The following is a 13,397-nucleotide window of genomic DNA, read 5'->3' as shown; positions in this document are numbered from 1 at the left end:
GTTTAATGCACATAAACCCCCCCTAAACCAGATTAATTATACATAAAACAGGAGAAATAATTAAATTGTGTAGGTCGGCGCATGCGCAGTACGTTTGGGAAGCATGTATCGATGGGTAGGAAAATTCGACAGAACACCGGCTGCCTTCCTTGATTACGGTGCGTCTTTCCCCAACCGCCGCGGCTGGTGTCTGCTCTCCTGGCTCCTCGGCCCGCCCTGGCTCCTCAGCCCGGTCTGGCCGCTACAGAAAGGTTCCCTCCGGACTTCTTTCACTTCGTTACTGCTGCCGCTGCCGGCGCCCTCGCCGTTACTGCTGCCGCTCCCGCGGCCCGTTTTTTTCCCTGTTTTCCCTTCTAACCTGCGTTCTTCCGCCCGGCCCGCTGGCGGTCCGTAGCTCCGCCTTTCTGCAGTCTCGTAGGGCGGCGCTCGAGCGTGGCCACTCCTCCTCCTCTCTCTCTTCTAATCCTCAGTCTGTCTGTCCTGCCTACCCTCTTCTGTCTCCCATCGCCCCCCGTCTTCCCACTCCATCTTCCCACACCATTCCCACACCATCTTCCCACTCCATCGCCCCCCATCTTCCCACTCCATCTTCCCACACCATCTTCTCATTCCATCTTCCCACTCCATCTTCCCACTCCATCGCCCCCCGTCTTCCCACTCTATCTTCACACTCCATCGCCCCCCATCTTCCCACTCCATCGCCCCCCATCTTCCCAATCCACCTACCCTCCTGCTACGCGACGTGCGTCAGCGGCTGCTTTTTGGGGCTTTTAAACTACATGTTCACCATGTGTATCATTCCACAAAGTCGTTCAACACCATCTTTCCACTTCAACTGCTTTCTGACTCCTAGGACCTCACCCTCTGCTGTTATTCCAGTACACTCCTATACTTGAATAGGCTGGCAACACCTTCAAACACCGTAATGAATTAATTCCCTACCTTTCTTTCCATTGACCTCCACACTGCTTTCCTCATGCATCGGCTTATCCACTGGCTTTCTCAAAGACTACAAGGTCGCACTTCCAACACTCAGTTGCTGGAGTTCCCAAGCCTGTCACAGTCAGACCTCTTCTTAAATCCTTGCAGTGGTCGAACGTTCTGATTTAACTTTTGGGGCTTCGGCTTCACGCTTTACAGCGAAGCTGCCCTAAACTCCACCCCAATACTCTGAGTTGGCTCCCCCTCTTTTATTCTTCTCTGCCCAGTCAAGGGCGTGGGTCAATACTAGCAAAGTGGAGTTATGTATCCATAACTAAGTTTTGGGAGTTGATCCACGCCCTCACTCCTCCCACTTCCTTCCCTATTTAAACCGTCACTTCCTCTACTACCTGCTCGTTGAACACCCTCGCACTCACCTCCTCCCCATCTTCCTCCTTCTTTAATTTTATTTAATTTTTTCTCATGTTTCTCTTCATGAGAGGAGGGGCTTCGGCTTCACGCTTTACAGCGAAGCTGCCCCGAACTCCACCCCCAATACTCTGAGTTCGCTCCCCCTCTTTTATTCTTCTCTGCCCAGTCAAGGGCGTGGGTCAATACTAGCTAAATTTAGTGTAATGTTCTGGCATCAGGGGTACCAGAATATGTCTGTAAAAAACAGAAAAATACTGTAACATTTATTACAGTAACAGTTATTGTATTTACTATGATTAACGACTATTACTGTCATTATACAAGAACTTGTCCTATAATTAATTCTTTAGACAGTATCATATACTCCTGATATCTGTTATCTGAAGGTTGCCATCATATAAATAACAGTGAAATTTGTTATTTGGCAGGGTTATTTAAACAATGTACAGCATGAAAATGTCAAAATACATGTATTTTGAAGGAAATGTAATTTTACAGTAACTTGTCTAGAAAAATCTTTTTCCTTAAGTTTGCAGTTAATAATATTCTTTATTAACATAAAGTATCTAATTTAATTGTTATTTTACCCGCAAGCTTACTAACATCAAGGTAGTGTATTTAACCATCAATCCAACCACAAGTTGAAACCCAGCCACGTGGATAAAACTGCTATGAAACTACATTATGGTGAGCCCTCTAAACGGAAGATCTAATTAACATAGCCACGCCCCACACACAGCTGCATTGCATATCATTTGAATAATAAAAAAACGTCACCGGCACGCCCACACGGACACGCCCACACGCGGCGAGCCGAGAGATCCGGCACAGCGGACACAGTGAGTTTTAGTTTTAACCATTTGGTTTTAAAATTTGTGTTACTTCTCATTTACAGCAAAATGTAAAAAAAATATATAAAACTATTTCACTGGTCTGTATTTTTACACCAAAGACTGTTTATACATCAGTGAGTGTGTACACTGAAACCCCATAAATTAACATTCAACCCCCTTAAAAAATTGAACAGTTGAGTTAAAAAATAGGGGATTTAAATTTAAATTTACAGATTTCGACTGTGCTTTTACAGAAGATTTATTGAAACAAATGTTTTTACTGTGATTTTCAGGTATATTGTTTTTTTTTACATAAAATACAATACAGTTTTTCTTTTTTTTCTACAGTTATTTTCTGTTTGTTTTTTTTACAGTGTAGGGAAACACACAGGAGACAGCCGGTGCAGGGTAATTGAGACCATTTATTGGCCTGGGGAGCACCCACAATTCACTCATCACAATCCAGGATAATACAGGACATTCAGGCTACAACCTGGAGCTAACCACTATGTGTCCATATTGGTTCACATCTCTACTCTCTCTCCCCATGTACAAGTATTAACATTATAGTGCGCATACACCTGATATAAGGCACTTAAAGTAACTGTTACAATAGCTTGATCTGTTCCATGGATCGCTGTTTCGAAAACAAATGGCCTTGCTCTTTCTGGGTGGGTAAATAGTGCCCTCTCCCCACACTTACAAGGTAATGTTGACCAGCACAGGTGTCTATTAGCTGATGTATCAGGGCTGGTTTGCTGGACTTTCCTCTGATTGTGCTGGCTGCATCAATGCTACATTAGCAGCAGTTGGAATAGAGGCAGAGTCTCTTATCAGAGTCATGTATCAGAGGAGACATGCACTAGACTTTAGCATCCTTTACCTTTATACAAGAATGTGTAGACACATCTTGCGCCACCAAAAAAGCTCTCACCTGACAGGTCAGGACCCCAGACCAGACAGACAAGCCATTGGTGCAGATGTGCCTCAGCAAGCTTTGTCCCTGTCGCTGGTTCACTAGTTCTTCCATGGTGCACTTTAAGTCAATACTGACCACTGTATGAGAGAAACATCCTGCATACTGTCCAGCCATCTATCAAATTACAATTTGGCCCCTTGTTACAGGTGCTGTATTTTTTCTGCCTCTCACCACTAAACTCAAAAATTTTACTTGCTGCAAAAAAAGGAAAATCCAACACCTTGTCAGGTTGAAAGTTGTGATTGATCAATGTACAGCATTTATTTTCATATTGCTGTGAAAGGAAGAAGAATACAGACAAATTAGTAATTAGTTTCTTATTAAGTAGTTCTTTAGAATCAGTTTCACATCAAAAGTAATTAATCTCAGTATGTATGTTCTTATATAACATGTGTTAATAAATCAGCAGTGTAATAACATGTAAATAGATTAGCAGAAGTGAAGCACTGGTTTGCTAGGTAAGCACTTTTCCCAAATTAGTGACAATAGAGCAAAAGGAACAAGAACAACACATTTTATTTATAACATGAGTAAAAACTAGTGTTGCGTCCTGATAATAAATAACTAACATTATATTTCAGAAATACGCACAACAAGGAACTAACAATTCAATTATTTATCTAAATGGCCAATCCCGTGGAAGCAGTACAATGCATGAAATGCATGCAGATATGAGTTAGCAGCTTCAGGAAATGTTCACATCAACCACCAGAATGGGGAACAAATGTGATCTCAGTATTCAAGAGCATGGTATATGATTGTTGGTGCCAGATGGGTTGGTTTAAAGATTTCTAGATCTCCTGATCTCTTGGGATTTTCAGCACAACAGTATATAATTTGCTAAGACATTGTGCTAAAAGCATTGTGTTTCACTAAAACATTCTACTAAAATATGTACTAAAAATGTCCCTTGATGCAAAATAACCCTGTTTTGACTAGATCCTCATGCTCTAAATGTCAATGTAGTTTCTGATAGGTTTGCTATTATCACACACTGCACAGTAGTGTTGTAGTCAAGAGAGAGTCATGTCAAGACCAAGACCGGGAAAAACCAAGACCAAGTCCAACACAGAGACCAGATTAAGATTAAAAAAAAATTGAAGTCTATTATTTTTTATTCTAAAATGTAAAAAACACTCTAACAGATCATCGCTAAGGTTAGCTAGCTCGTCACTAGTAGTAGTTCTCTCCCGGTAGCATTATTATTTAAGCTAGCTCATCACTAAGTTTAGCTAGCCCGTAGCTAGCTTTAGTTTTCTTCCCAGTAACATTAGTGTGTAATTTAGCTCTTCCCTAAGATAGCTCATCACTAAAGGTAGTTCTCTTGCCGCTAGCATTAATATTTTAGCTAGCACATCACTAAGGTTAGCTAGCCATTCGCTAGCTTCAGTTCACTTCCCGATAACATCAGTATGTAATTTAGCTTGTTGCTAAGGCTAGCTAGCTCGTCACTAGCTTTAGTACTATTCCAGGTAACATTATAATTTTAGCTAGCTCGTCACTAAGATTAGATAGCTTGTTGCTCGCTTAAGTTCTCTCCCCAGTTTTTTGTTAGCTTTAGTTCAAATTTTAGTTAGCTTGTTGCTAAGGTTAGCTAGCTCATCACTAGCTTTAGTACTATCCCAGGTAGCATTTTTATTTTAGCTAGCTCGTCACTAAGGTAAGATAGCTTGTCACTGGCTATAGTTGTCTCCCAGATAAAATTAATATTTTAGTTAGCTTGTTGCTACGGTTAGGTAGCCGGCTGCTAACGTTAGTTATCTTGTTAGTTTGCACTTACTTCTCCTTGTGCTTTCTTTCTAGATGTCTAGAAAAATTAGTCGTAGTCCCAGAGGTCACAATGATTCACATAAAGTAAGAGTATAATTCTAGCGAGCTGGTGAAAATGGTGTCATTTTCAACTTAACATCGGACTATTCAAAATGAAAAGTGTTCATTGATTGCATACTGAATGAAAGAGGGGTAGCTTGTTTTTTCACTGTTAGCCAATCTGTGTGCAGATTTTAGGCATACAGAAAAAGGACTGAAACTGAGACTGAGACCGGACTCAAGTACTACAACACTACTGCACAGTCCACTGTGGGTGGAAATGTCTTCTATGATGTATTTCCTGTACACTTAATACACTGTGGATTGAGAAACACTAAATAGACACTCTACTTTAGAAAGATACGTCCCGTCTATCTGGCACCCATGAGACCTTACTTAAACTCGGATAATTCATGATGCTTAGCCATGAGCACACTGGTCTGTATTTAACCCCACATTTACAAGTGTGTTTATCCCAAAGCTGTCCCCTGCAATACCACTTAAATCATCAAAAATGAGACATAGCAATGCTATGACATTTGGCATATCAGTGTATTTATTTATTTGTTTTTTGTTTTCTTTTATGACAGATCAACTTACCCTTAACATGGGGCAAGTTAAGCCAGAAGACTTTCTGGGATCCCATATTTTGCTGTGTATTTGAGTTAGAGGTTTTGCTAAGTTGATTTTAGTTGATGCCAAACATTCTGCACTATTGTTGTATATAATTGTTTTATTTTTGTCCTGTATTCTCTTGGGTATCAGTACACTTAGACAGCAAATTGACCATTCCCATTTTATGTTTATTTTAAGTTAGTTAATTTCACGTAACAACTGTACCATATGTGTGACCATTATCAGAGTGTGGCTAATGACGCCAGCAGACCTGAATAAAACAGACTAACTAAAGTAAGAGAGCCAGAAGGTAACATAGACACAGAGGCACCCAAAAACACTGACATCCACCCACTCCACTATCAGAAAACCTGAGTGAATGCATGCAGTGGTTTGTAGTGGACAAGGGCTTTAGTTTACTATCTCAGTTTATTACAATTCCCTTTGTCCATAAACCCCTGGATCTGCAGCAGAAAATCAGAAATACAGTTCTCACATTCCTTTCTGTGTGCTAACTTTTTTTAACTGTCCCGAGAAAACATGAAATTTTCTTCAGAAAATACAGAGATTTCCTTCTTTGAATCGCAATTGCAAAGTGAGAAATTAAAAAAGTAGGTTTCTTACAGTGACTGCCGTGCTTCAAATGGTTAAACTATTAAACTTGCTAATAGTTACACTGCTGTTACACCTACACCTACATTTCTCTTTGCTATCTATAAACTGTTATCCGATCTTATCCTATCTTAGTCCAGATTACGGTAGAAGCGGCAGGTGTGAATAAATTACAGGCAGGGTACACTGTTCGTTATTCAGTTTAAGGCCAAGATAAAATCCTGATTACTTGCTTCTGTTTTATTGCTGCTGTAGTTGCTACCCTGCAGCTTATCTATCCTTACTAAGATCAAACAGGTCTGAGTCTCTTCCCGGAACTGCTGAGAACATAATCACACTCTAGAGACCAAACGTGAAGGTTGTAGCTGTATAATCTGAAAAATGACACATACTGAAACAGAAAAAGGATCCCAGGATCAGTTCCTACTTGGCAGTGATGTGTGAGAAATGTGTATCATTTCCCTCTCGTTCAGAGGAACAAACACTGAAATGGTTTTGGTTATATCTAAACAATTACACTGTATTGAGAAAATATTGGAACATCTGCTCTTTCATTGTTTCTTCTGCAGTGACATGTATTAAAAACGCTTTATCAGGTCTCTACTGTCTCTACTGTCCAGGGAAGACTTTCTACTAAATGCATTGCTGGGAGCATTGTGTTGCGATTAACAACAATAGCATTAGTTAGGCCAGGATCTTGAATAATCAAACCTCCACCTTATCCACAACCCACTACTTTCCAACTCATCCCAAAAATGTTGAATGGAGCCCCAATCACTTCAGATAACACTGGTTCAGCTGCTCTACATCTCAGTTCTGGAGCTTATACACATCTGGCAGTACCTACAGTACCTTCACCTGACATAAATTATTGTTTATTTGCTCCAGAGGAGCGTATTATATTGCCAATTCTTACAATAGCCTACAGGACCATAAAAAAAAACTATGAGGAAACACATAGAATTAGGTAATTGAATTTAATTTGTTTATCGAGTCTCTTAACTGCCTTTGCAACAAAAAATGCTGTATTCACTTATAAAGTACATGCAGGAGTTAAATTTGCTGGTTGATGAATGATATGTGTTGTCGGTATATATGTTTTGTTTAGCTTGTAAAACCTTTTTGGTTGTATTATCTTGGATGTTCTTGTTTGAATGATGATTGTATTATGTTTTTGGAAATTAATAAAAAAATACCTACTTTGTGTACTAATTTAAAAGGCAGGTGGAGTCCAAAACTTGAACAGGGTGTAGAAGTTTCAGTTTGGTGTTTCTGTGGAAAGTGTGTGGCACAGAAAATCAAGATTGATTTAGGTCTTAAAGTGGTCATGTTTTACATGTTTAACATAGAATAAGTCTATAGACTATACAAGTCAGGTGCACAAAAATACCAGTTGTGTTTTAACATTTTGTGTGTGTAAATTAACTTCTCGTGAGCAAAAATGTGAAACTATTGAGCGAAAAAAGGGAATCGTGTAAGCGCTGAAGAAAATTTAGCTTTTGAGTAAATTTTTCTCCTCTCGGGTGCTTTTCTTCATAGATAACTTATACGTAGATGCGGCATACCCTGCCTCCTGGCGTGCCTGCGTGGCCGCCATATTGGAGGAGGCAACCGTGCGCCCCCAGTGCTTTAATTTACGCTGAGGAAGGTGAATAATACACTTATAATAATCACAACCCAATTTTTACCCGATTTCCACACGGTTTGGTTTGTTACAAACAGCAGAGATGTAGTAATGATTCAGGACGCTGTCACACATTACAGATATGAGCTTTCATGCTTAAATATTTTATATTATGCTCTTTAACAAAGACAGACATATGGTATAGCGTATTAATAATATTTAATGATTTTTAACGGAGTTTAATGATGTTTATAAAAGGAGATTAAATATTTTAAAATATTTCTATTAAAAAACACCTCTTGAAGCTTAATTATGTGGTCTAATTTAAATAGCTAAAAGTGAAAAGCTTCTCAAAAAAGTATTAAACTCAGGGAAAATATGTAGTAAAGTAAAAGTGGAAGTAAGAGGGAAAAAACTTCAGTAAAGTACAGATACATCATTTTAGCACTAATACTCCAGTGGATACAGATACAGTATTTTAGCACGTAAGTACAGTAGTGCAATAAAAAATCATACTTCAAAAAAGTACAGATACAGCATTTTACTACTTAAGTACAAAATATAGTAAAAATATACTCCAGTAGATACAGATACAGCATTTTAGCATTAAAGTACAGTAGTTGTGTAAAAATAATACTCCAGAAGAGTACAGATACAGCATTTTAGTACTTAAGCACAGTAGTGAAGTGAAATTAATAAATGTATTACTCCAGTAGATACAGATACAGCATTTTAGTACTTAAGTAAGTAAGTATAGCAGTGAAGTGAACATAATACTTCAGTAGAGTATAAATGTTTAATAAAGGATGTTTTTCTGTCATCAACGTTTTTGATTTAATGCAACCAAAAATTATTGTTTATTCAATGTTCTTTTCTTCCAGAGGTGCATCATGTAGTCTGAACTACCCAGCTAAGCCTGAACTAGGGCAGTTGCGAGTATTCCACCACTGGGGTCACTATGGTAACCGTTGTTGACAGAGCCGTGCTGCTATGTCACAACGCTGCTACGTTCGATGTGCGACGTCACGGAACCACGAGTGACGTCACCGCCGCTTTGCGTATAAATACGCTCGACAGAGCAGAATCAGTACCACACGCGCGATCATTATCAGTTGTGATGGAGAGTTTTAATGGAGCTGTTCCGCTGAAGAGGATGTCGCTGAGAACGGACTACGAGCTACTGGAAGAGCGCTGCCGCAGCCTCGAGCAAGCTGGCGCGCTGATTGAGGATGTCCTGAGAGATATTGCTGAGCTGACCCGGAGACCATACCGGTCCGAGGACTGTGGGGGGCATGAGCGAGAGTTCAGAGAGATCGAGGAACAGATCGAGGAGCTACGCCTGATCTTTAAAAGGCTGAGAAAGGACAGATATAGAGAGATTAGTGAAATGAAGGCCAGAATGGAGAGAGTAGAGATGGAGATGAGAGACCTGAAGTTCAGGATGGACATACAAGAAACTACATCTGAAATGCAGTCGGATGAAGAGATGGCTGAGATTTCTGACACTTCTGGAGCTAGTTTTCTGACACCGGGCGGTGTTTTGGTGGGCTCTGTTGTGCTTGGTTGTATGTTAGCTCCTGTGTTGTGCCTGGGATTCAGCTCACTCGCAAACATCTTTTCATAGAGTGCAATAATTGAAGGTTTTCCAAAAATGTTCCAATATAGACAACTGACCTGAAATAATTACATATTTGTATTATTAGTGTAGTTAGACTTTTTGTTTTTGTAAATTGAAATTAAGTAGGCAGCGGGGGGTGGGGGAGGGGGTGTGTGGTTGGCATGGGTGGGTGGTGTAGAAGAGCAGAGGCAGCAGACACGAGTTTAGAAAGGGGTGGTTTTGACCATTTGGGGTCGTGGTCTCTCCAAGAGCCGGAGAGGCGCTCGCTCCAGGCTGCTGAACCCGGGGCATATAGCGTCGGAGAGCGGGTGAGAAGGGTATAGCTGCAGCCTGGAGCACCTCCAAAGGGGAGGAACATACCTCCAAACAGGCGGAGCCTACCTCCAAGTAGGATGGTGCTTGATGTTAAGCGGTATGGTGTTTTTCGGGTCGCGGGTCGCTCCAGGCTGCTGAACCCGGGCATATAGCGCCGGAGAGCGGGTCGCTCCAGGCTGCTGAACCCGGGCATATAGCGTCGGAGAGCGGGTCGCTCCAGGCTGCTGAACCCGGGCATATAGCGTCGGAGAGCGTCTCACTTCAGGCTGCTGAACGCGGGGCCAGACAGCGCACAGAGAGCGTGTTGTTTGGATCTTAGCATAGCTAATTATCTAGCTCTCCTGCTGTCATTTCTCCGCCCTCTTTTGGCTCTTGGAGGTACACTGTAAACCCGATTTTTATTTTATTAAAATATTTGAGTAGTATTTTTTTTTTGAAAGAATATATTACCATTACTAAATCTAATTAGTTATTTGCAAAGCTGAGCTAAAATTTGCAATGCACATATCATGTTAAGTAAAGATAACTTAATATGGTACGTTTCTGAGTGGGAATGGGAGGGGAATGTTTGCTGCAGGTGAAGAACGAAGAACTGCTTGTCTGATGTCTGTGCACGTTGCTGAAAAGTTCCTGCTTATGGCCGCTGCTGCACACCACAGTTGGATTTGAAATCAGTGTTACTTCAAATGGTATGTACAATCGTTCATTTTAAATGAGAGATATGTGATTAAAAGAAACGTTTCACTGAGAGAAGATAGACTCAGCTCCGTACAATGTCTCACAAACATGTGGGTGATGGACGAGGAGAAGCATATTAACGTGCTGAATGTATTAAATATTAAAAATGCATGTATTAGGCTGACCGTCTTTAGTTTAATCTAATTATCCGTTACAGAACTCTCAGCTGTTGAGCTAAAACTTTCCTTGTGCTCTTTTTTACAGGTTCGTGAGAAGATGCACTGGAAGAGCAAGCAATTTGAATGTCTGTTTTTATGTTACTTTGCTGAAAAAATGTTAGTGGTTCAGCAACACAAGAACTGTTACCTTGCAACATTTAGCCAATAAAATTCATTGGAATTTAAAAAGGCATAGTTGTTTTGTTTTTTTAAATAACTTTTTTTTAGCCTATGAAAGTAATCTTTATGATTTTTAAATATCTTTAAAGATTATTATTACATCTAGGTAGAAATTAATAATGTTACTTATTTTTGATACTTAAAATACTTATTTTCTACCATTTAAACTTTAGAAAAGAGATAATTTATGTGAATTAATGATTTTGAGTAAAGACTACTAATGGAAGCTTGTTTTGTCTACTGCATCCAGTTAAGAGTCTATGTTAATTTAACTTAACTTCTTTAGTTTCTTGTGTAAAAACTTAAGGCAACGAGTTTCCACACAAATTTCTAGTAAATTCAACTAATTTGGGTTAAGAGTGTAGGCGGCCGTCACAAACTCTGGACATATCAGCCAATAGCATTCGCTGAGCTCTGACCATACCTCCAAACTGTCAAACCACCACTTTCAAAACTGGAGTGCAAAAGCATTGCTCATAGTAATGGGCACAGCAGATTAACTGAATCATTAGGATCAGTTTACTAAAAAGATTTGTTCACCGAATTGTTCAGTGCTTGGCAGGAGGAGCCTGCGACTCCTCAGTACGTTCAGTGAACGAATCACCCAGTGAAAGAAAGGGAGCGTCAGTACGTTCAGTGAACGGAGCACACAGTGAGTGAACGGGAGCGCCATCAGTATGTTCAGTGAACTCGTGACTGAGCAAGCACAGAGTCTCCGCCACCAGATTTGCGGGTGATTCTGTGATTCACAAACCACACAGCAGTTCCCCTGCCAGCCTGCACGGTCCCTGCTGAGCTCAACTACTGAACTGAGAAAGAAACAAATCAGCGGAGGAAGTGTGTTCAGTACGTTCACTCAAATGATTCGTTCATTCAAACAAATTGTTCGCGGACTACACAACACTACTCGCTAGAGCAAAAATATCAGCCAGGGTGCATTGCAAGCGAGGAGACCTGTGAATTCGAGAGGGGAAAAAACACCCAGCTCTGGACAACTTTTTTTTCATTCAGTGTTTTTATATGTATTTTTTTTCCTACATTGTAAATGAATACTGATATCATCCAGACTATGAAGGAATACATACAAAATCATATAGTAACTTATAAAGTATTAAACAAAGCTCTGGCTTTAGTGGTAATGTGGGTTTGAAATGATTTCTGATACTTTTATAATTTTAATGAGCAGGGGGGATTCTAGAATCAGAGGTTTAGGGGTGTTGAGCACACGTCAAATAAAATCACACACAAACTGTTGTGTACAAGGGACAGATGCAAGGGCGTAGGAGCGGGTTTGACATGGGGGGACACATTTGCTAGTAAGAATCAAAGCCCACCCTGTGACTTAGAACAACATTTGCAGAATTACTTTTAATCACAAATCACAAATTTCTGTACTTTTGTTTATTAGTTACATCCAAGTAAAAGTCACTTTACAACATAAACATTTTTACTCCACATTACATTTACTGTTGTTAGAAAAAAATGTGTGCAATGTCTGAATTATATACATATATGACATAAACTGATGAGTTATCACCTAATATTTAAAATAATATAACAGATAGGGTATTATTATTATTATTATTATTATTATAATGTATTAGCATGTCAATTCTGATGTATATTTTTATATTTACATTTTGTCCACAAAAACTAGTGTTGTGTCCTGTCAACACTACTGAGTAGTGTTGACAGGACACAACAGTTTATAGAATAAAATAGCAATGTTCATTTTACTCAAACATATTTAAACGTATAGCTATAAATAGTAAAATCAGAAAAACTGATCATTTTGAAGTAGCCTTTTTTCCAGAGGTGTTTTAACTCAACAAGGTAAGAATTTAGTATTTGGTGGAATAACCCTGATATTTATATGATATTTATTATTATATTTTCATGCATTTTTTAACTACATTGTTCTGTAAAAAAATTATGTAAATGACAATATTTTTATTTGGAACTAGGGATAAATGTTGTCAGTTTATAGAATAAAATAAAAATGTTCATTTTATTCAAACATGTATACATTTAGCTATAAATAGTAAAATATGAAAATCTTTTTTTCGGGAGCTGTATATGTTAGGGTTTTTTAAGGAACAGTTATTATCACTAATAGTACTATTAACATAAATAATTATTATTAAAATATTAACACTTCTCCTGTCACTGTGCTTACTAGTAGTGATGGGCACAGCACTTTTAGATGAACTGAATCATTAGAATCCGTTCACAAAAAAAGATTCTTTTAAAAGATCTGTTCATTCGAGCAACTCCAGTGAACTCCAGTGAGTTCAGATAGTACCGGAAAAGACAGATTACAGGTAAATCAGTGTTTTTTTGTTTTAATATTATTTCATTATTTCATGCTGTGCTTGTTTGGTGGTGAGGGCTAACAGTGCTACTCTGTAAACACGCTGTTTTATCAGTTGTAGACACAGAAGAAATGTCTGGTTTCAGTCATGATTACAATAAAGTAAACATTTCATGCTAAAAGAGACAAATTGATGATGGTTGTAATTATTTTAATGCGCTTTTTACTTTCTGATGGAAAAAGTAGCTTTCG

General features: G+C 39.1%; 1 protein-coding gene across 1 annotated transcript; it reads left to right on the top strand.

Moving 5' to 3' along the window:
* Positions 1–8,783: 8,783 nt before the first annotated feature.
* On the top strand, positions 8,784–10,855 carry LOC111192886 (uncharacterized). The gene is made up of 2 exons (XM_049475058.1): positions 8,784–10,447; positions 10,701–10,855. The coding sequence occupies exon 1, from the start codon at positions 8,784–8,786 to the stop codon at positions 9,447–9,449; it is 666 nt and encodes a 221-aa protein (XP_049331015.1). The 3' UTR covers positions 9,450–10,447; positions 10,701–10,855.
* Positions 10,856–13,397: the final 2,542 nt, after the last annotated feature.

The sequence above is a fragment of the Astyanax mexicanus genome, chromosome 2, assembly GCF_023375975.1.
Source record: "Astyanax mexicanus isolate ESR-SI-001 chromosome 2, AstMex3_surface, whole genome shotgun sequence".
Classification (NCBI taxonomy): Eukaryota; Metazoa; Chordata; class Actinopteri; order Characiformes; family Acestrorhamphidae; genus Astyanax; species Astyanax mexicanus.
Note: the sequence above shows the minus strand (reverse complement) of the source record. Positions and strands in the feature narration are given on the sequence as shown.

Excerpts from the sequence above, each read along its gene's own strand:
- LOC111192886 (XM_049475058.1), top strand. The coding sequence starts at position 8,784 with ATGGTAACCGTTGTTGACAGAGCCGTGCTGCTATGTCACAACGCTGCT.